This window comes from Nestor notabilis, unplaced genomic scaffold (genome assembly GCF_000696875.1).
Source record: "Nestor notabilis isolate BGI_N333 unplaced genomic scaffold, ASM69687v1 scaffold29136, whole genome shotgun sequence".
Taxonomy (NCBI): domain Eukaryota; kingdom Metazoa; phylum Chordata; class Aves; order Psittaciformes; family Psittacidae; genus Nestor; species Nestor notabilis.
The window spans coordinates 14,798-34,487 of record NW_009933787.1 but is presented as its reverse complement, the minus strand read 5'-3'; the positions used below and the strand labels follow the sequence as shown (position 1 = coordinate 34,487).

Genomic DNA, 19,690 nt, shown 5'->3' with positions numbered 1-19,690 from the left:
TTAATTTTTAATTATTTTTTTTTTAAGTAAATAAACCCACATCTTATCCTAAACTGCTAAGCTTTTGAAGTGATTTTCTTGTAACTGTGTCATAAATGTGTTAAATCAACAAAAAATACATTATACTTACAGCAGGGCCTTGGCTACCATGAGAGCCACGTGCACCAGCAGGACCAATAGGTCCAGGGAGACCATTGCGACCGTCTTTACCAGGAGGACCAGAAGGACCAGGTGGACCCTAAAAGGAAACTTGAACGGTTTAATGGCAGTAGAAAACACTACAAATAGAGCTTCATATAAAGGGGAGTGTGCATATATATTGCACAAAAGGGATGGGAGAGTTATTTGAATATGCTGTATAATTCACATACCCTTGGGCCAGCTGGGCCATTGTTACCAGGAGGACCTTGATCACCATGTTGGCCCTATTGGGAAAGACACACATACTCAGTAAAAAAATGCAATGGCATACATTTGTATTTGCATGATTCAAGAAAGAGCTGTAGTCTGCATGTGTATTTGTGCTCAGAGAATGTGAATCTAGGGCTAATGCACTATTAGTGGAGTTGGGGTATAAAAGGCCTGTTTGGGGAGGAGAGAGAGCACAAAGAGGTATTTAAGGTGATAATCTATAAAACTCTTTCTTTGTATTGTTTCCTCAGATTTTCAGAGAAAACTTTAAAACAGAAGTCAGAATTCCTAAACAGGATACCAGTATTTAAGGGGGAAAAGAAATCTACAACTTACTTCTGCTTGTCTGCGATACAATGGCTTTACAATTTCTGGCAGAAATATGAAATAGTATTAGAAGACTGGCAGAGCTTTTTGAATTCTCTGCTAGCCAAATGCAGGCAAGCTTCAGGGCAACTATGGTACAGTTCTAAATAAAACTTGGCAATATCTAAATTGCCTAAATAAAATGTCAGTATCAAAATTCACCATTTTATGTAAGGAGTGTTGAGTGTTAAAGAGAATCTTATGGCCTTTGAAAGATGGTGCAGAGTGGAGCAAGTGGTATCAACCTGCTGGGTTGTGCGTATTTTTTTTTTCTGTTTATATTGAAAATCCTGAAAATCATTTACTTACAGCAAGACCAGGGAGACCCTGCAATCCGTTGTGTCCCTTCAAGCCAGGCAGACCTCTATGCCCCTTATCACCAGGTTCACCTTTCTCACCACGTGGACCTTGTGGGCCCTAGGAAAGGATATAGGTGTCAGAGGAAAAAAACAGAGGCTTCAAGCATATTCTTCTGTCAAAGCAAGGATTAAGCATGAGCATTCTATGTTATGCCCAGGGCTTCCCCTGATATATATGTATGTACACCCTGTTAACACACCCAGGAAGAGTGTCAATCCCAAAAGCTTTGGGATCAGTCCCATAAATGAAGAATGGCAATCGAGATTCTAGGTCTATAAATATTTACAGCTCCTTAAGCACTACTTTTTGGGGCCATATCTTGAGCATAGTCGTGAGTCCTTATTAATAAAGCATATTTTCTTGCATCAGTGTGGTAAGGGATTTAGAAATCAGACTTACAGCAAGACCTCTTGGACCAAAAGCACCAGCAGGACCGACAGCACCAGCAGGACCCTGAAACAGGAATAGAGAATTATGTCACTGCTCTATACTATACCTAATAAAGGTTCCATGCTAAACATATCTCTGCAGAAAGCAATTATCCACATATTGTAGAGGTTTGATGTATAACGTATATATATGATAGACAAATGGTAGTTCTGTGTCAATCAAAACCATTAAGGTCTCATCAACTTACAGGTTCACCGCGGTTGCCAGGCTTTCCAGAAGGACCAACTTGGCCATGAGCACCAGGAGCACCCACAGCACCACTGGGACCAGGGTTACCAGGAGCACCACGCTCACCCTGGGAACAAAGGAATAGAAAAGGAAAGACAGTGTGTTATTACTGACTGACACATTGGATTATTTCTTCCATGATTATGAAATAAAGAAAAGAACAAGTTACCTTGAAACCAGGAGCACCATCACGGCCTGGAGGACCATCGTTTCCAGGATTGCCCTGTTAAAATACCATGAAAAAACATTAAAGTCCATCAACCTTCATGTCACACAGAACTGTGTGTCAGTCTATCTGTCCCAGTGAGAATAAGAAGATATTGAGATGGGATAGCACAAACCTTGAAGACAACCAAGGTCTCCTTAGAGATGCCAGTCTCAAATCCCCTAAATAATATTAATGTTCTTAGAAAAATATGATAGCATTCAAATACTTGAGGTTTTACAGGTTCAGTGTAGAAGAAAATTACTGTGTTTTTCCATATTGCTCTAAAAGAAAAGCTCAGGACAATAGTGGTCTTCATCTAGCTTGCACTCTTGTAAAACAGAGACCTACTTTTGAGGTGAAAAATGCCAGTGGTGAGAAAAGGATTAAAATAGTAGTCACAGCTAAATTACTTTGTTGTGGTACTTCACAAGCTTAAATGACTTCCTTTGATAATTTCACTTCAACTGTTTCACTGTGTACACTAGCAAAACTCTTCCTTCAGGAAGTTCCCACAGAACAAAAGGTTTGTTTCTTTTTAATTACTATTTTCTGATCTCTTTGAGATCCTGTAAGTCTCGGGACTTGCAGAAGTTCTACATTAACAGTGCTTCAGGTTATCTAATTAGCTTTCCTGATAAGGCTCAGAGAAAGCCTGATACAGTTATCCTGACAGGAGACAAGACAGTGTGTTAATGTTTTACTTCAATTATTCTTAAAGTGAAAGTCATGTATAACCACTATATGGATGCCCTTATTCAAGGTGAACTTCTACCTTGGATGCCTGGACTGGATGAACAAATTTATTTGCTTCTCTATGAAGAGCTGAGAGCAGGGCTCTGTCCTCCAAGTAAGCACCCATGAGGTAGGGCATTAGATGAAGCAATTTGTTCTGCTCCAGTGTTCCTACATTCCCCTTGCAGCACAGGACTCAGGTTCTCCACTGTGTCTTAACCTGTGTGGATCTCTGAAGTTCAGCAGTACATGCTACACAGGCAGGTCATGTTTTTAGCCTGAAGGCATACTTTACACCTTGTGGTAAGGGAATGCACATTGGGAAATATTATGTAGCTCAGCCACAATGTTAAAGAGCATCTGGTTTGCTAGCACTCCAAAACAGTGCTAAGTGTTGCACAAGTTCAATAACTGAATTGAAACATTTTGTGTGATCTTTATATGCCCTCTGAGTGGGCCTTAAATTAAAAAACACTTTGTTTTCAATACCATGAATCACTAGATCCCTCGAGTAAATGTGACTGCAGTTTTTATACTTACCTGAAAGACATGTATGTTGCATCTAACATGATGTTTAAGAAAATTTGCTGGGAACAAGCTTTCCTGAATTACTATTCTCTATAGCCAAAACCTTATCCTCTGGGATGTATTTTTTTTTCTCCAGCTCCAACAATGACTTACTCTTTTCCCCACTCCATCTTTATTGGCAATTAAGTAAAAATTCAAAAGATTCTGACAGTGACTCCAGGAAGTATTTCAGACACAACTTGTTCCTTGAAGAATTTGTCACCTAGCTGGGGACAGGGAGGGGGATCCACCTCTATTATAATCCTGCTATAATTTTCCCTGAAGACACCATAAGGTACAGGTTTGCTAGCAGAACAGCTTCCAGTTGCATCAATTTTTAGTGTGTATTTGTCTTTGGCTTACAATAAAACAAAAGCAATACTGAAAAGGAAATAAGACATTGCTTACATCACGACCAGCTTCACCAGGAGCACCATTTGGACCAGGGGAACCCACAGGACCAGAGGGACCACGGGCACCAGGAGGACCAGAAACACCGAGGGGACCAGGTTCACCCTAATACAGGAACAGTGGTAACAAAATGTGACGTTATAATATAACACAAATCAGTCTTACAGAACTTTTGGCCTATATCTAAGAGAAACATTTATCTGCAATCGATTCTGGAAGTGAAAAAGAACCAGGACACAAGATACCTAACTACACCAAATACTATCTTCATTTTCAATTTTCTACCTTTGCTCATCTGCTGACACAAGTCTTGTTTGCCTTCAGCAAGCAGTAATTTCTTCTACTCCTCTGTTAAGTCCATATTCTCTGTCTGCAGCAGCAACGGAAACAGCAGAATCTACATCTCCATTTCTCTAGCTTCCCATAAGAGAAAACCTCAACTTTTTTCTTTGCACGTATCTATTTAAAGCAATTAACTAGTCATATACTTACTGTTGCTCCAGAGATGCCCGGAAGACCACGTTCTCCCCGAGAGCCTGGCAGACCAAGGATACCAGGAGCACCAAGAATACCCTGAGGACCTGGTGAACCAGGAGGACCCTATGACATGAAGACAATATTACTTACATTAATAGAGAAGAATTAAGTTTTATTCCCCTGCATATTTCTCATTTTCAAGGATCTCAATGTGTGTAGTGATAGTTCCTGCATGGAAGAAGTTGACGCCATGCCATAAGACTTTAAACTTCAAGGCTCAAGGTCCATAAGAAGATAATGCTGGTTATACTCCCCTTACATCCATTTTCCAGTGAAAATGCTGTTTCTCAACAACATTATACACATGCTTTTTCCTTTCCCATTCAGTAACAAGGCATGAAAGTTGGAGTATTCAGTAAGAGAAGATGACTATGTGAGAGAATCTCATACTGCTGATCATCTAAGACTGATCATGAAACAGCCTTAGAAGATACGTAGGTGGTATCTGACAACTCCAAACAACCATTAGGGCTCTCTAATGACCATTTTAAAGGTAAAGTTTAAGTGACTTTTCTGTTTCATTGCAATTTGAGCATCAAATGTAATCAGGCTGAGTAATCAGCCTAACAGATCACCCTAAATTTTCATCCTAACTTTCAACTACTGACTGTAAATTTTCATAATTCAAACTGAATTAGACTATAAAAAATAGAAGATATATTACTTTATGCTGGACATTAAGGAGCAAATTTTCATTATCACCTACAAAATTCTAATAAATGTGTATGACTGACACTGAAGATTTCATTCTTAGCTGCAACTTCTGCAGATCCCGGAAAAACTTTCTATAATTTTTTATTGAGAATTAATAGTGGTAATTCACACAAGGCCATGCTTCCATAAAACAGAAATGTGTCTGACTTTTTAAAAGCCAGTAATTCTGGATGTGCAAGGTTAAAGACACTAAAAAGTAATCAATTATTTGCATAATTATAAGCCAGACAACTGGGGCCAGATAACTTCAACATTGTGATCTTCACAAATTAAAATTTCTGATGCAGAAATGACTTGTGATTGCTCTAAATGGATGTTCACATGTTTCTTGTTTTGCTCAATTTAGAGCTGGAGATTCTGCTTCCCTTTCTCAGACTAAGTAGTAATTTCTTCTGTGGTTAGCCTTGCTAATTTCATTTGGGGAAAGATGGGAAAGATGTTGGGAAAGATGCAACAGATTAAAACCTGACCCATCCATCAGGTTCACTTTTTATGGCATGTTTGTCAAACATGTCTATAAACAATTTCTCAAGCCTCAAGTGGAGCTTCTATTTAAAAGCCTTGCTAAATTTGTGGATAAAAGTGAAAACCCCTTCAGAAATACCAGAAGTATCTTAGAAGCCATAACATTTAGAAGAAGAGAAACATTTTTAACAAGGTATGATACTCAGTAACTTACAGCAGCACCAGCCTCTCCAGATGGACCTTTCTCACCAGCAAAACCAGGTGGGCCAGCAATACCTTGTTCACCAGTACGGCCAACTGGACCAACATCACCACGTAGACCTCTAGCACCATCTTTGCCAGCTGGGCCAGGAGGACCAGGAGGACCAGTGATGCCCTAGGATTGAGTATGAATATGATATTATGATATAGACCCATTAATTGGGGAGAACAAATTTATTTTTATGTGTATTATTATATTATCCCTAACCATGCAGCTTGAGACTTATCTCCCATTAGAACTTTATTCATTACTTACAGCAGGGCCAGGAGGACCAACTCTTCCAGCAGCACCAGGGAAACCAGTCATACCCTAAAAATAACAGTTAAAAGGAAGATTTGGTTTAAAGGAAACAATGACCTCCTGAAAAGGAACAATGTCAGTACCAAAAGCCTGAAGACTTACGGGAGGACCAGCATCACCACGAGGGCCAGCAGGACCAGCAGCTCCAGCAGGGCCCTATGTATGAAAGATTGAAAAGACAGATGAACCAGGCAGAGTGTTAATAATAAGGGCTCAGACTCACTTTAACGGAAGTTAAAGGCAATTTTGCTTTTTACTTTAACAGGAGAAGGACTGGGACCAAACCCACAATTCCTGTCCTAATACTGCAGTAATAAATTCTGACATTTTGTATCGCTATTCTAACGACTGAGAAGAGCTACATAAGACATTTATGATTCAAGTGAATTTGCCTAGCAGATGTTACATACATCTAAGCAAATCTGAAAGTCAAAATGTGAAAGACATAGTAAGGCAAAGAGCAGCAAGTCCTCTGCACCGTAGGACTAATGCAGCCATGTAGTGCAAGGGCCTGTATTCTCTATTGGAATCATACAATAAGAATCCCAAGCCACGCTGTCCTGCAACACTTTAAAGTATTTGAAATACCAGGGCCTGACTTTTTGTCAAGCCTTTTTTTCAACCAGCTCCTGAATAACAGGCTGCATGCAAGTGAAGTAGAACCTTTGTTCTATGAAGTTGTTAACACATGAAAAGCCTGTGTGCAAGTGGGTGCACAGACCAATTTGCGCATATACTTCAGGATGACTTGGCCTGAAAATCAGATTGTGACAGCATATCCTGTCTTTGAGAGAAAGGTATCAGCATCCTCAGCTCAGAACTTACACACAATCACCCCCTGAATGGTCCAAGATAGACAGATTTTGCTGATCTTCAGGGCAAGTTATAAATTACTTTTTTCTCTTCATTTCAGTTCCTGACTCATGATCTGAGCCCACATAAATAGACCGAAAAAGTTCATATAATGTGTGAAAATCAGCATGGTGACTTTCCTCACAGCCCAGTTTGAACTTTTGTTTCTTCTTTTAATTACCTTTTCGAAACTCAAGGCCTTCAGGCTAGCATATTGCTTGCATAACACAGTTAAGAACTATGCATTTCACAAAGACACAGTTCACTTACTGGTGGTCCAGAAGCACCAATTGGGCCAATAGCACCTGTTGGTCCAATTTCACCCTTAGGTCCTTTAGGCCCACGCTCGCCTTTAGCACCAGGCTGACCGGCTGCACCCTATGGGCAGAATAACACACAGAATGAGAAGTTGTAAAGGAAATAGAGGAATGGCCTGGCAACAGTAAGAGTAAACTGCAAACAATACTCACAGGAGGTCCAGCAAATCCATTAGGACCTACAGGACCAGGCTCACCACGTTCACCCTAAAGAGAGGACAGAGAAGAGAGGACTGGTTGGAATGGGCTTTAAAAAGGCTTTTTTCTAAACATCATGTTTTTGACACAGGAATAGTTGTAGGAACTGTGACTTACAGGGATACCACGGGCACCAGCAGGACCAGCTGGACCAGCAGGACCTCCTTCACCCTAAAACAGAGGGAAGAAAACGTTATGACACTGTGGAAGAAGGCCTCACTGCAGTCAGGACAGATGGTCTTGTGTTACAGACACATACAGCGAGGCTCTCCCAATGGAAAGGGTGTTACTGAAAATGATTCTGGTTTGACCCACCCTGTATTAATAATTTCTAACAATACTCAGACAGAATAAAGAATCATTCTGAGCTAATGTGTGGTTGTACATCACCGTTTCAAAACCTCTTTTCACACTGTAAGGAGGAGTATGAAGATTAGCTTCAACTGGGAAGAATTCAGACAAAGCGTAAATCAGAATTTTCTCCCCATATAACCCACTGCCACATAGATGTGCATCCTTTCCCTGCCCTTTCAGGAAAAGGTTTGGAGCAATGGCAAACTTTATCTACGGTCCCAATAACTCTTGCCCCCAAAATGTGAAAATCTTGTAGAACTCCTGAACGCTAGAAAGATGGAATTATTTTTCTGGAACTCCTCGTCTTAAGTATTCATGTGTGGATAAACTGTATAAAAGCAAGACACTTTTTCATTCAAAGAATAGACTTACCCGTTCACCAGCACCACCAGCAGGGCCAGGAGCACCAATAGCACCAGGGAGACCCTATAGATCAAGAGACAGGACACCATTTCTAACAACATGTAATTATAATTTTATGTTACTTTGCTGGCTGCCATTAGAATTAGCTGTCTGGGCTGAGGATAATGTCACACTGAACAACCGTCATTTCTCTGCTTGTGTGCATGAAAAGTGATCACTTTTCTCTCTGTCCCCCCAAATTCAAACATCCCTGGACAAGGGGAAACAAAATCATATTGCATTATATCAAAAGTGAGCAGATATAAGGAGAAATGCAATACAGTGGAAAATTTAAGTCCTGAGTATCCCTTTCAGTCACTTAAGTTTGGAGATGTAGCCAGGTAAACTCAAGTAGAACCAACAGATACTTACACGGGCACCATCTCTTCCAGTTGCACCAGTATCACCTCTCAGACCTGGAGGACCCTAGAACACATAGAAGAGAAAAAAAAACTTATGTTGCTAACAAAAACAACAGTTTGCATGAAAGAAGTCTTGAACTGTTTGTTGAGTATCCATGTATTACTTGCATATAATATGAGATGCTTATCATGCTAAGGTTTTTTGAGAATGGACTTTACTATTTCATTGTTATTGCTGAGTATATACTGACTTGCAAAATGAGAATTTGCAAAGGGGCCTGACATGCTTTCCAGAATTATAAGCCTGCTTCTTTCCTGGGAAACCTACTTAGTTTCCCTCAGGTGGCAGGAGTTTTGAATGTAATAAAAAGTTTGAAACCAAGATGATATACATTCCAAATTATGAATGTAAATTCCCACTCAAAATCCCTTTTCTTTTGGTCAAGAAATAACCATACACAAAAATCCTTTTGGATTCATGTTACATGTTCTATTTGAAGCAGGAAAACTACTGTTAAAAATGATATCATATGAGTGGTGACAGAAAATGCTGTATGTTTTTTATAACAAGAAGTTATATCCAGGCCATCCCCAGTGTCAAGGAATCAGACTAGCCTCTGTTCTATCTCTTTTTTTTAACACGTTCTACTCTTCTGCATTTATCTGCATGTCAGTAAATAGTGTTTTATAAAAAGTTGCAAGCAATTTTCACCTTAATTTCCTTACAGCTCCATTTATGCTAAATGGCCATGGATTTTTTTCAGTCAACAAAAATAAAGCAGTTCTAGAAATCTCAGTTTAAATAACGAACAGAAAAGAATATGAGATGAGATGTACATAAGATAAAAGTCAATTTTATAGATAATGGATTAAGCAGAGGTAGCAACAGGACTTGCAAACAGACTTCACAGCTTTATATAAGGGTTTACACTGGCTAAAACAGAAAACTGATATAATAATGAAAATTTTGTAACTTGTATTTACTTGTTTCATAGTCAAGTTTCAAACTTATTTGATTTACTTGTATCATAGTCACTGCACCTAGAGCAGTCACAGATTCAATCAGAGACTCAGACCTTTGTGATCAGCAGGCCCATGCCTACTATAAAGTCTGTACTCAAAGACAGATTTAGTATTTCTTTGGTAAAGATAAGCTCATTGTTAATCAATCCTGTAAAGAACTAACTGCACTTAAACCAATTCCAAATGCTGAGCAAAGATCAAAATACAATCTTAGAAAAGACTGTGAGCCTGTTACACCAAAAAAACCTCTATTTACTGACTACTAAGTAAATACAATTTCACAGTAAATAGAAGATGCATTGGGGTAACCTGCAGAGTTTTTAAGTTAGTGAAATTCAAGCATCTCTCAAACCTGTGCCTGCAGTAACAAATCTAATTGTCCACTTTACCTTTTCACCCTTGCCTCCTGGAACACCAGCAACACCTCTCTCTCCTGGGATTCCACCAGGGCCAGCAGGACCAGGACCACCAGCAGCACCAACATTGCCAGGCTCACCCTAGCAGCAACAGCATATTATGTAAAACAGTTAAATCATTCACATAATTTGGAACAAAATTCTGTCATTACTATTTTGCCCATCATTCTGTTTGCTTGTAAACAGTGAAAGAAGTAGTATTTTGTCTTAAGCTATTATAGTTATTTTACTTTTTCAGCTAGTGAAGATGCCAGGAGTGAACACTTTCTCCAATTCTGTTGGCTCCTGAAGTTTTAGGGTGTCCCATATTCCAAACTAAATTTCTATAGAGGACTACCCATTAAAATCTTGAAAACTAAGACTATGTTCAGTTAGCATCAAGCCAATGTTATTTTGTTAGATAACTGCTCATTATTGAGCTGATGTTTTGAGGGAAATATTACTAGACAAAAGAACTTCTTGTGTATAAGTAAAGGTGGGTATAAATAGAAGTCAGCATGAATTTTGGCCAAAATCTCAGACCCTATCTCAAAACAGAATAATGGTATATCCAGCTGACAAGCTGTATTCTAACTGAGTCCAAGCTGGAATTCCCTTCCCATCACCTATAGTGTTAAACATAAGAACCTTTAGTATTAGTGTGGACTAGCTGGGATGGGGCTTTACCACTTGAAGAAATGACCTAGGAGCTATGGTATCTATGTAGCTACCTATTACCAGTAATTGTTTACACTCTTAGGAAAGAAGGTCTTGGACTGTCTTCATCAGAAATTCAATAGTAAGGCAATGGCAGCTGGAAGAGGCATACCTTGTTACCATCAGGGCCTGGAGGGCCAGATGGACCACGGCTTCCAATGGGACCGGCAGGACCAACAGCACCACTTTCACCAGGAGGACCACGTTCACCCTGCAGGAGACAGTCTGATTTGAGTTCTTCCTTGAACTGTTCTGTAGCTTAGAGGTTTAAAAGCACTGACTAGTAGTAATGACAATGCAATCCATTTTTGTTTGAACAAACCATTAGGAACTGTAATAGAATTGTGTAGAAATTAACTGAAATGGTTCTAAGTATTGGCTCTAGCTTTTGACACAAATATAGCAAAGTGAAGAATTAAAGTCTTGCATGACGGTAACAGCTGACAAGTACTTCTTGAACATGAATCTTGGCTACTGTGCTCACTCTGGTAACAGTGTCTTGCATTCTATTGTCAAATGAAGCTTCTGATACCAGTTAGAGGGCACGTTATAGATTCGAGTGAAATTAGAGCCATAGTAATTGGCAAATGATTATTTTTACAGTGGCAAATGCCTAATGAATATTGGAGAATAAAGGTGACACCTAAAGCCTGCTAATGTGACCTGTATATTAACAACAGGTATAAGGATAAATTCTGAAACAGAGGTCATCTGGAGACATGGTAGTAGCCAGACACTGGGCTTAAATGCACAGTAGATCTATCAAACATAGAAATACCAGTTCAACTGTCCTGGTTTGGGCTGGGATAGTGTTAATTTTCTTCCTTAACTAAAAATGTACCAAATTATCCCAGTGTGATAAAGCTGGACAACAATGAATAATACGATAAGGCATATATGCATACTTTTAGTTATGATGGAGAATCTGGGAGTTTGTTTGAGAATCTATAATGTGGTCAAAGAACTGACTCAAGGAGAGATAGCACACTGCTAAAAAGCACCAATGATGCAGAAGGCTAACTTATAGTGTAGTGATGTTCCCCAATTAATAGATCTTTTAATTATTTTTACATACATTTTGTTAATGACAGAGGCAGAAGAAGAAAAAATATATTTATGAAATATGCAGATATCACAAAGGTGGAAGCTCTTGTCATCAGGAGGAAGGGTTGGCATATTTGTCTTGAGAAACATGGGAAAGTACATAGCTACTATTATCACTGAACACATTATTAAGAAAGTCTGTACTAGATCTTAAATGAGTTACTCACTCTTGGGCCAGCAGGACCAGGGACACCAAATTCACCATGAAGACCCTAGAAGAGATCAGATGTATTGATAAAGCTTATTTCTAAAGCAAACTTATTAGCTTAAATTGTGCTTTGTTTCTTAGCAGTACATAGAAATGCTCTCAAATTGCAGCAGCATATTGAAAATCTTCAGACTAAACCCAGTCTTTTAGATACACAGAAATAAACCCTTCTCATACAGTTGCACAATATTTCAAAGCACACATGAGATAATTTCTCATCTGAAGAAAGAGATGAGAATGAGCTATTGAATTTCAATCTCATTTTTCAGGTTCATACAATGTAAACTCTTGTACAGGGACACAGAGAGATGTAACTATAAATGTTAAAGGTGGTTATGACATACAGGATGCACAATTTGGAGATTACACCACACACTTTAAGCAGAACTTAGAACTACCACTGAACTACCTCAGTTGTACATCATTGTCAATTCACTGAAATCAATTGAGGTGCAAAAGCATATAACTGGAGTAACAGGTTAAATTGAAGATTTTAAAAGACATTTGAAGTAAAGTATTTTTCATGTACTATCTTGTCTTCCAGAGGAGGGAGCATATTTTAGGCCTGAAAAGCAAAGGACCAGCTTTGCTCAGTTTCATACTAGAACTTTGAAAAAAGAAGTATGTTGCGAATTCCAATGGACCTTGATCATTTGCGGCTAGCTTTAACGAAAGGGACTATTAAACTTTGCATATAACATGGATTGCTTTGCTTTGGCAAATGGATCCAACAGGCTCTTGTTTCACCACATGTGCTATTGTAAACATAATGCTTACGCAATGCCTGCCCCTACATGTGGAATACTGTATCTGTCACTCACCCTTTCGCCTGGTTTACCAGCTTCACCAGCTGGACCCGACGGACCTGGCAGACCCTAAGTGTAAAGAAACAAGAGTGGAAATAAAGTTAAAGCAGCAGCTCTTAAGCTGCTTGGTAGACCATAGATAAGACTGAGCACAGAACACAGTTACTTACTTGGAAGCCAGGAGGGCCAGCGGGACCCTGTTCACCCTTTCCACCTTGGTTGCCCTGGATGGAATGAAAACCAAGCAATTAACTTGCAATCAGAAATACAGGAAAACAGGTTCTAAAATTGGAAGTCTAATTACTGAAAAGTAACTCACAGATTGGATCTGTGTGGAGGCTGTTACTTACAGTGACTCCAGGAGGACCTTGAGCACCGTTGTTTCCCTCTGGACCAGGAGCACCCTAAATGTGTTCAAGTAGAAAGCTGTTATCAAAGTTTTGGTTTTTTATAATAATCTCTCTCTAAAGTGATTCTGTGCCAAAACTACAGGTTTCTGGCTGGTTATTTTGAACATAATCATTTAATTGTAACTGCTTCACTGTCAAAGGGCACTAAAGATGATTATAATTTTAAATGCTGGTGATTATTTTAATTATTGCAGTACATTCATCCTTAAGGAAACTTCTTTTGGAATTACAGATTATAGGAGCCTTGCTGATAGCATTTTTCCTACAACAGACCAATTATTTGGTCCCTTAAATGGAAAAATTAGTAACTTTCAACTGTCAGTAAGAAGTTGGAAATTTACAGGATGAATTAGAAACCATACACTGTCCTTAAAAATCTGCACAGGGAGTGCTATTTTTTCCTCTTAATAGGAAGCTAACACCCCATAATTTATTACCCAATTAATACCCAAGAAGGGTAGTTTTAATTTATCCCTTAAGTAATAGTTCCAACTGATAAGAAGCTAGACAAATGCATTCCCAAGTGCATTTCTATTTCATCATCTACTCACGCTTACAAAAGACAATACTATCTTATTACAAAGATTTAGAAAATCTCCTTTATTCTATCTGGAGGTTGATAGAGAAAACATGTCCACATACCCGTGGGCCAGCAAGACCAACATTGCCTCTTTCACCAGGTTTGCCAGGTTCACCCTAAAGTTGAAAGAAAAAGATATGAAAGTTAACCAATACTTCATGTTAGATTCAGTTTAAATCGGTGTCTGTACTAAACAGACACTGATACACTCCTTGCCAGGACTTTACTGTAATATTTCTTTAACCCTAATTAAAACACCCACAAGCTTCATCTGCCTTGTTTGTCTCTGTTTTTCAAAACTCCATTCCTTTATTTTTTTAGATCATAATTGATGACACTCTGCACAGTTTACCATGCAACACACTATATATATGTCTATATGCGTGTGTTTGTATAGCAACACCACAAATCCAGGACATGATTATTGTTCTATGTGGTCTCTGTGTGACATGTCAAGAGCCACACTGCATAGGTAGCTTTGTTTCTAAATTAAGTGAGCTTTGGATTGTGCTCCATAAATAACAATACTCTGGAACTGAAACTTAGGCTTGGTGGCCAACCTTTACAGAACTTTTACTGAAGTGTATATACAGAAATGATAGAACAGACACGTAGAAATTACAATACAGATATATATTTTTCTAGTAATTTCGATGTCCATATATTCCTAAACTAATTAAATTGGTTCTCATTTTTTGTTTCATTGTTAATCATAGTTTAGAAAACTGGAAAATAATGTAAAACAGAACTCTTGGATGTGATCCAATAGGCAGTACAGGAGGACACAGGGGGATGTGTTTGATTGTTAGAGTTGGGGACCTACAGATTAGTTCTGGAAATACCTTCATAGTAATAGAAAGTTTTTGTATTGTACTTACAGTGGGACCTTTTGGTCCAGGGAATCCAATGTTACCAGGCTCACCTCTATTACCAGCTGGACCAATTGGCCCAACCCTGCCATCTGCTCCAGGGAAACCCTAGAAAAAGAAATGATACTATTAAATGGCTGGAGTAATTTAATTAGAGTTCAGGAGAAACATGTACTGACAGGAAGCAAATGCCATTTAACTTTTAAACACTGTTTATACATTGCATGCTCATGCATTCCTCCATTTTTCTCCTTTTTTGTAGAACTGTGTATTTCTTCTTCCATTTCCAGGACACAGGCCTGATCTGAGACCCACAGAAATGAATGGAAAGTTTCTCACTGAACTTGTGAGTAATATGATGGTAAAATCTTGCTGGTTTTACACAGGGTTGTGTTAGAACTCATTGCTGAGGTCTCTGCTTTTTAAATATCTCAGTTTATGTCTATGGTTTACATGCAATGGGGAAACAGAATGAAAAGCAAAGTACTTACAACAGGGCCCTCCTTGCCAGCAGGTCCTGGACTTCCAGGCTGACCTGGGAGACCCTGAGAAAGGAAAGGTTTCATGGTTTTAGAAGGAAACCAACTCACTCAACAATCAACCAAAATTTTTTTCTACATTTGAGCACACACACACAGACACCAGGTTACAAATATACAGTGTGGAAACAGGGTTGTATGTACCATCAAATTTACATCTAAAACTCACTCAAGTTTAATCTGGCAGTGTTTGCTCCCATGCCAGTTGAAATCAGTATAGGTAAATGCCTTTTTCACTCAGATAAACTTATTTAGGCTCTACTTTAGAAGAGAATGTACTTAAATGTTCTTAGATGCCTAATAGGTCAGATGTGCATTGAAAACTCTTTCATTTTACAAGGTGGGGCAGAAGAGAAAGAGTAGATTAAAGAGGTCAAAGGACAATGGCATGGACATAATCCATCTGCAGCCAGCACCAGTAAAGTTGGAAGGTTGTTTTCAGTAAAATGATTTGCAAAATAAAACTGAATCAGCCATTGTGATCAGCCATCTCACAACATTTTAGTAGGGTTTGCTTTTCTTCTAGTTAGTTAAAGAGAACACAAACATACTTCAGCTGTGACTTCAATGATCACATACTGTAAAAATCACAAGTGGAACCTCCTCTCAGAAGTCAATGCAGTATCCTGTACAGGGGACCATTGCTCCATGACTAGGCAATCAAATGCTGCCACATACAAAAGAAACTCATTTCAATAAACATTTGGATGCTTCTTAATCATTTCCTCGTGGATGCTTTTTCAGTAGAGTGGTGGAAGTGCCCTAACTACGGGTAGCACAGGCTGAATTTTTGCAGTTGGATTTCTGAATAATTTTGTCCCTAAATTGTAAGTAATTTTCTTCTTGCACAGTTCAAACTTACATCACAGAGTTCAAACTTACTCTTGGACCCATAAGACCAGGCTCACCAGGACGGCCAGCATCACCATTAGGACCCTTAGCACCAACAGGTCCACTAGCACCACGGTTACCAGCAGGTCCCTACCAAAATAAATAAACGAAATTAGGCAGAGGTAGCAAAAAGCATCACACATCCATATATAAAAGAAGATGGTTTAGAAACAGTGACCGAGACAAAAATCTTACCATGACACCAGCTCTGCCATCAGCTCCAGGGAGACCACGAGATCCAGGCACACCCTGCAAGTGAACACAAAAGAAATCTAGAAAGGGAAAGAAATAAATCTGTTTCTGTAGAGTGGCTAGTGGTTGCTAAATTTCAGCCTTCCAAGCAGGTCTGCTGAATTTGAGCTGAGTACAGGTCTAAGCACAGACACCTGAGTGTAAATGTATATTGTGAAAAAAATACTTCCTTTAGATTTCTTAAAGTTCAAATCTGCTTGTATCAGAGCATTTTCAGTGTTCATTGTAATCTAATAATGGCCCTAGCCAACAGCTAGGATCCCACAACTGGGCCCACACAGTTTCATCTTCACTTCTCTGTAGGGAGTTACTGGCTTCCCTATGACTCTGTAAACCCTACTCAAGGTGCAACACTGAATCTTTATCTCTACCAAAAAAATCTGGTGGAAACACTGTCATTTTCCCTATTATTTTCCTGTGAATTCTTTCCATGCATGAAACCACATGCCTCCTGAAGTTCATGGAGTGGTTTCCTCTCCCACTGAAAAGGGTACTAGGCGCACTTGAACACACTGAATCAAAATGTATTGCCTCACATTATGTATGCATCAGCCAATTATCTATTTTAAGCTGTTAAACCCATGACAAAGCTTTAAGAGTAATCAAAGATAATTCACTGTTATACAGTGGTCAAATCAAAGCACCCTCTAATTACTTCAAGGGTAAGATACTAAACATCACTAATACAAACCAAAAATAGGTGTGGTCCCAACTAATCAAAACGCTCCAGAACTGCAAATGATCTTTGCTTAATAGCATTAATGTAAATTCAATTACTCATAATTACTTAATTTGCCTTTGTGATTGCAGCTTTATTTCCTTTTTGCTTCTACTTCCGGAACATTAAAATAAAACTTACTCTTAGACCAGCAGGGCCCGGGGGACCAGCAGAGCCAGGTTCACCATTGCTGCCTCTCTTGCCTTCCTCACCACTAGGACCAGGAGGGCCAGCGGGTCCAGCAGCACCCTATTTCAGGCAAACAGAGCAAAAGAAGAAATCAGACACTGTGTTGCAGATATTACCAGGCTTTTTCATTAAAAAGAACTTCCCCTGTTGCCATACTTACAGGCTCACCCTTGTTACCACTTTCTCCCTTGGCACCAGCAGGGCCTGGTTCACCCTAGAGTCCAAAGCAAAAAGATCATAAAATTAAGCATAATTTCAAAAATCTCTCTTCTACCTCGACAGCTTTTCATTGAATCCAACAACTTTTTAATCATGCAATGCCATGTCTGCCATTATTGTCATATATGGTCCATGAACACAACTGTATTACAGGCTTAACAGGCATGAAAACAAACATATTAAAAAGATGCTTAGAAATGACAGTAATTGACACATTCAGGGCTGGTCCCTCTACTGAGGATACCCACTGAGGACTTGTTTGTGAGACTGCTGCCACATCTCTTTTGATACTATCAACATGGACAGAGCTTAACAATCCTTGCACTCAAAGGGAGTGCAAAGTGAACCCCTCAGTCTCAGCATTTGAAGTAAGCTGTGAGACACATAAATGAACTGTGATGTTTAATTATAGTGGAGCAAGAAAAAAATGTCTCCATTTAATAGAAAAATATATCCAGAGGAAATCTTTTACAATGAAGGACACTGTGACCAATTTTCAGATGAAGACATACAATACACAAAGTCACTTACCACAAGTCCTCTAGCACCACTAGGGCCAGCAGGGCCAGGAGGACCAGGAATACCACGGGGACCAGGCAGACCAGGAGCTCCAGCAACACCGGGAAGACCCTGTCCAGCAGAGGGTAAAAAAGGTATTACAAGCCTGTTATCTTTTCTGTTGCACTAAGTAAATTGGTATTTTTGGAGCAATCAAGTGTGAGTATGGTTGTACTTACAGCTGCACCTTTAGCCCCTGGGAGACCATTAGCACCAGGGTTCCCCTATTAAGAAAGATAACAGTAGTGGTTAATTCAGAGTCTCAAGTGCACCCATCCAACAATAGATGAAGTCTGTCAAGTTACTCACTGGAGGGCCAACAGGACCACTAGAACCAGGAAGTCCAATCTCTCCTCTTGGGCCAGCAGGACCAGTAGGACCAACATTACCAGCAGGTCCAATTTCACCCTGTTTGAGAGAAGGACAGAGCCCTCTGTCAGTGTACACAATATTAGGGGTGTTAGGACAATAGTGGAGCAATCTTGTATCAGCCTGACATAAGAAGACAATCATATATATACACACGTACATATATATTCCCACTTAAGAGGCCAGGAAATCAGGAGGCTGAGGGCTTTTACTGGATTTTAAAGTCACTGAAGCTGGGATGTCTAGCAATGTTCCATCAAGGCTGATGGCTAACACAGGAACAACAGATGCTCAGCATATCTGAAAAGCTTCATTATTGCCAAGGTTTGCACAGAAGGTTGATCTAGAAAATCAGAATTAAGATTCTGGTCTTAGCTGCAGCCATATGCTTCCAGCATTGGCCTGAGATGCGCCTGAGATGCGCCTGAGATGCCTCATAGCATATGAGACCCAGCTGACCATTATCTTGCACCTTAAGATGCAATTTGCACTGATGCAAAATGCAAAGTGATGCCTGATCAGAGAGCTCTAGGATGGTGTTCACGGTGGAGTAAATGACAAGAAAAGCTCTTGGTTTTACTCTCGGAAGCTTGTATTCACTAAGTCTACTATAAACCCCTGAATACTATGACAACTTCTCTTCTGCAATTCTCTAGGCAGTCAGAGTTCACCCTAGACAAATAGGCAGTCCTCTCTTGAAATAACATGCTGTAACCACACTCACATCTGTGCCAGAGAAGACATCATGGTTTCCAAAAGTCTTGCCTTTTGACAAGAATAACCAGAATGGGATCTCAATTTTTTGTCATCTTCCCTGCAGTTAATATTAAGAGATCTAACAAATAATATTCCATTTTCTTCTAAAGGTAGATCAAGGCAAGAGTTTTGTCTGCTGTGACACGGAATTCATGTATGTTTGTAAGGGTGAAAAACTGTATCACACTATATCTATGTGCAGTCAGCTCTGAGCTTCCTGGCAAACGGTCAGTGAAATTTGTAAATGCAGTACAAGGGGTACTCTCACCCCAGATCCTCTGCCCTTCCCTGGACAAAGTAAAATTCAAAATAATGAGACTCTTATCCAGGTAAATATGCTAAGATCTGAGCAATAAACTGAATTACCTAAGTTACATTTGGCAAGAGCAAAATGGTACTGCCCTAAATGTGAAAAGTTTAAATGAAATTTCTTCATTGTAATTTCAAAAAGTTAGGTTGGAAGGAGCCTGATACTCAACTACAGCTTCTTGGTCCTCTGCTACTTCCGTAAAGTGACGTAAACTGCTACTTTGTTTATTTATTATGATCCATGTCACCCCTCAAAGGCGTGTACAACTGCACCATATAGGA

The 19,690-nt window shown here is 39.4% G+C and overlaps 1 protein-coding gene across 1 annotated transcript in view; it reads right to left on the bottom strand.

The window, feature by feature from the left end:
• The window catches only part of COL1A2 (collagen, type I, alpha 2), a gene marked incomplete at its 5' end in the record, with an annotated part of 37,350 nt that overhangs the window by 4,088 nt on the left and 13,572 nt on the right, over window positions 1-19,690 (bottom strand). Inside the window, 32 exons of the mRNA XM_010017041.1 lie at window positions 131-238; window positions 372-425; window positions 1,087-1,194; window positions 1,537-1,590; window positions 1,775-1,882; window positions 1,985-2,038; window positions 3,731-3,838; window positions 4,226-4,333; window positions 5,664-5,825; window positions 5,967-6,020; window positions 6,114-6,167; window positions 7,134-7,241; window positions 7,334-7,387; window positions 7,496-7,549; window positions 8,105-8,158; window positions 8,507-8,560; window positions 9,909-10,016; window positions 10,744-10,842; window positions 11,903-11,947; window positions 12,765-12,818; window positions 12,920-12,973; window positions 13,100-13,153; window positions 13,802-13,855; window positions 14,618-14,716; window positions 15,100-15,153; window positions 16,030-16,128; window positions 16,234-16,287; window positions 17,150-17,257; window positions 17,358-17,411; window positions 17,948-18,046; window positions 18,154-18,198; window positions 18,284-18,382. Of these exons, the coding sequence (XP_010015343.1) occupies window positions 131-238; window positions 372-425; window positions 1,087-1,194; window positions 1,537-1,590; window positions 1,775-1,882; window positions 1,985-2,038; window positions 3,731-3,838; window positions 4,226-4,333; window positions 5,664-5,825; window positions 5,967-6,020; window positions 6,114-6,167; window positions 7,134-7,241; window positions 7,334-7,387; window positions 7,496-7,549; window positions 8,105-8,158; window positions 8,507-8,560; window positions 9,909-10,016; window positions 10,744-10,842; window positions 11,903-11,947; window positions 12,765-12,818; window positions 12,920-12,973; window positions 13,100-13,153; window positions 13,802-13,855; window positions 14,618-14,716; window positions 15,100-15,153; window positions 16,030-16,128; window positions 16,234-16,287; window positions 17,150-17,257; window positions 17,358-17,411; window positions 17,948-18,046; window positions 18,154-18,198; window positions 18,284-18,382 (2,475 nt within the window). The remainder of the gene's footprint in view (window positions 1-130; window positions 239-371; window positions 426-1,086; window positions 1,195-1,536; window positions 1,591-1,774; window positions 1,883-1,984; window positions 2,039-3,730; window positions 3,839-4,225; window positions 4,334-5,663; window positions 5,826-5,966; window positions 6,021-6,113; window positions 6,168-7,133; window positions 7,242-7,333; window positions 7,388-7,495; window positions 7,550-8,104; window positions 8,159-8,506; window positions 8,561-9,908; window positions 10,017-10,743; window positions 10,843-11,902; window positions 11,948-12,764; window positions 12,819-12,919; window positions 12,974-13,099; window positions 13,154-13,801; window positions 13,856-14,617; window positions 14,717-15,099; window positions 15,154-16,029; window positions 16,129-16,233; window positions 16,288-17,149; window positions 17,258-17,357; window positions 17,412-17,947; window positions 18,047-18,153; window positions 18,199-18,283; window positions 18,383-19,690) is intronic.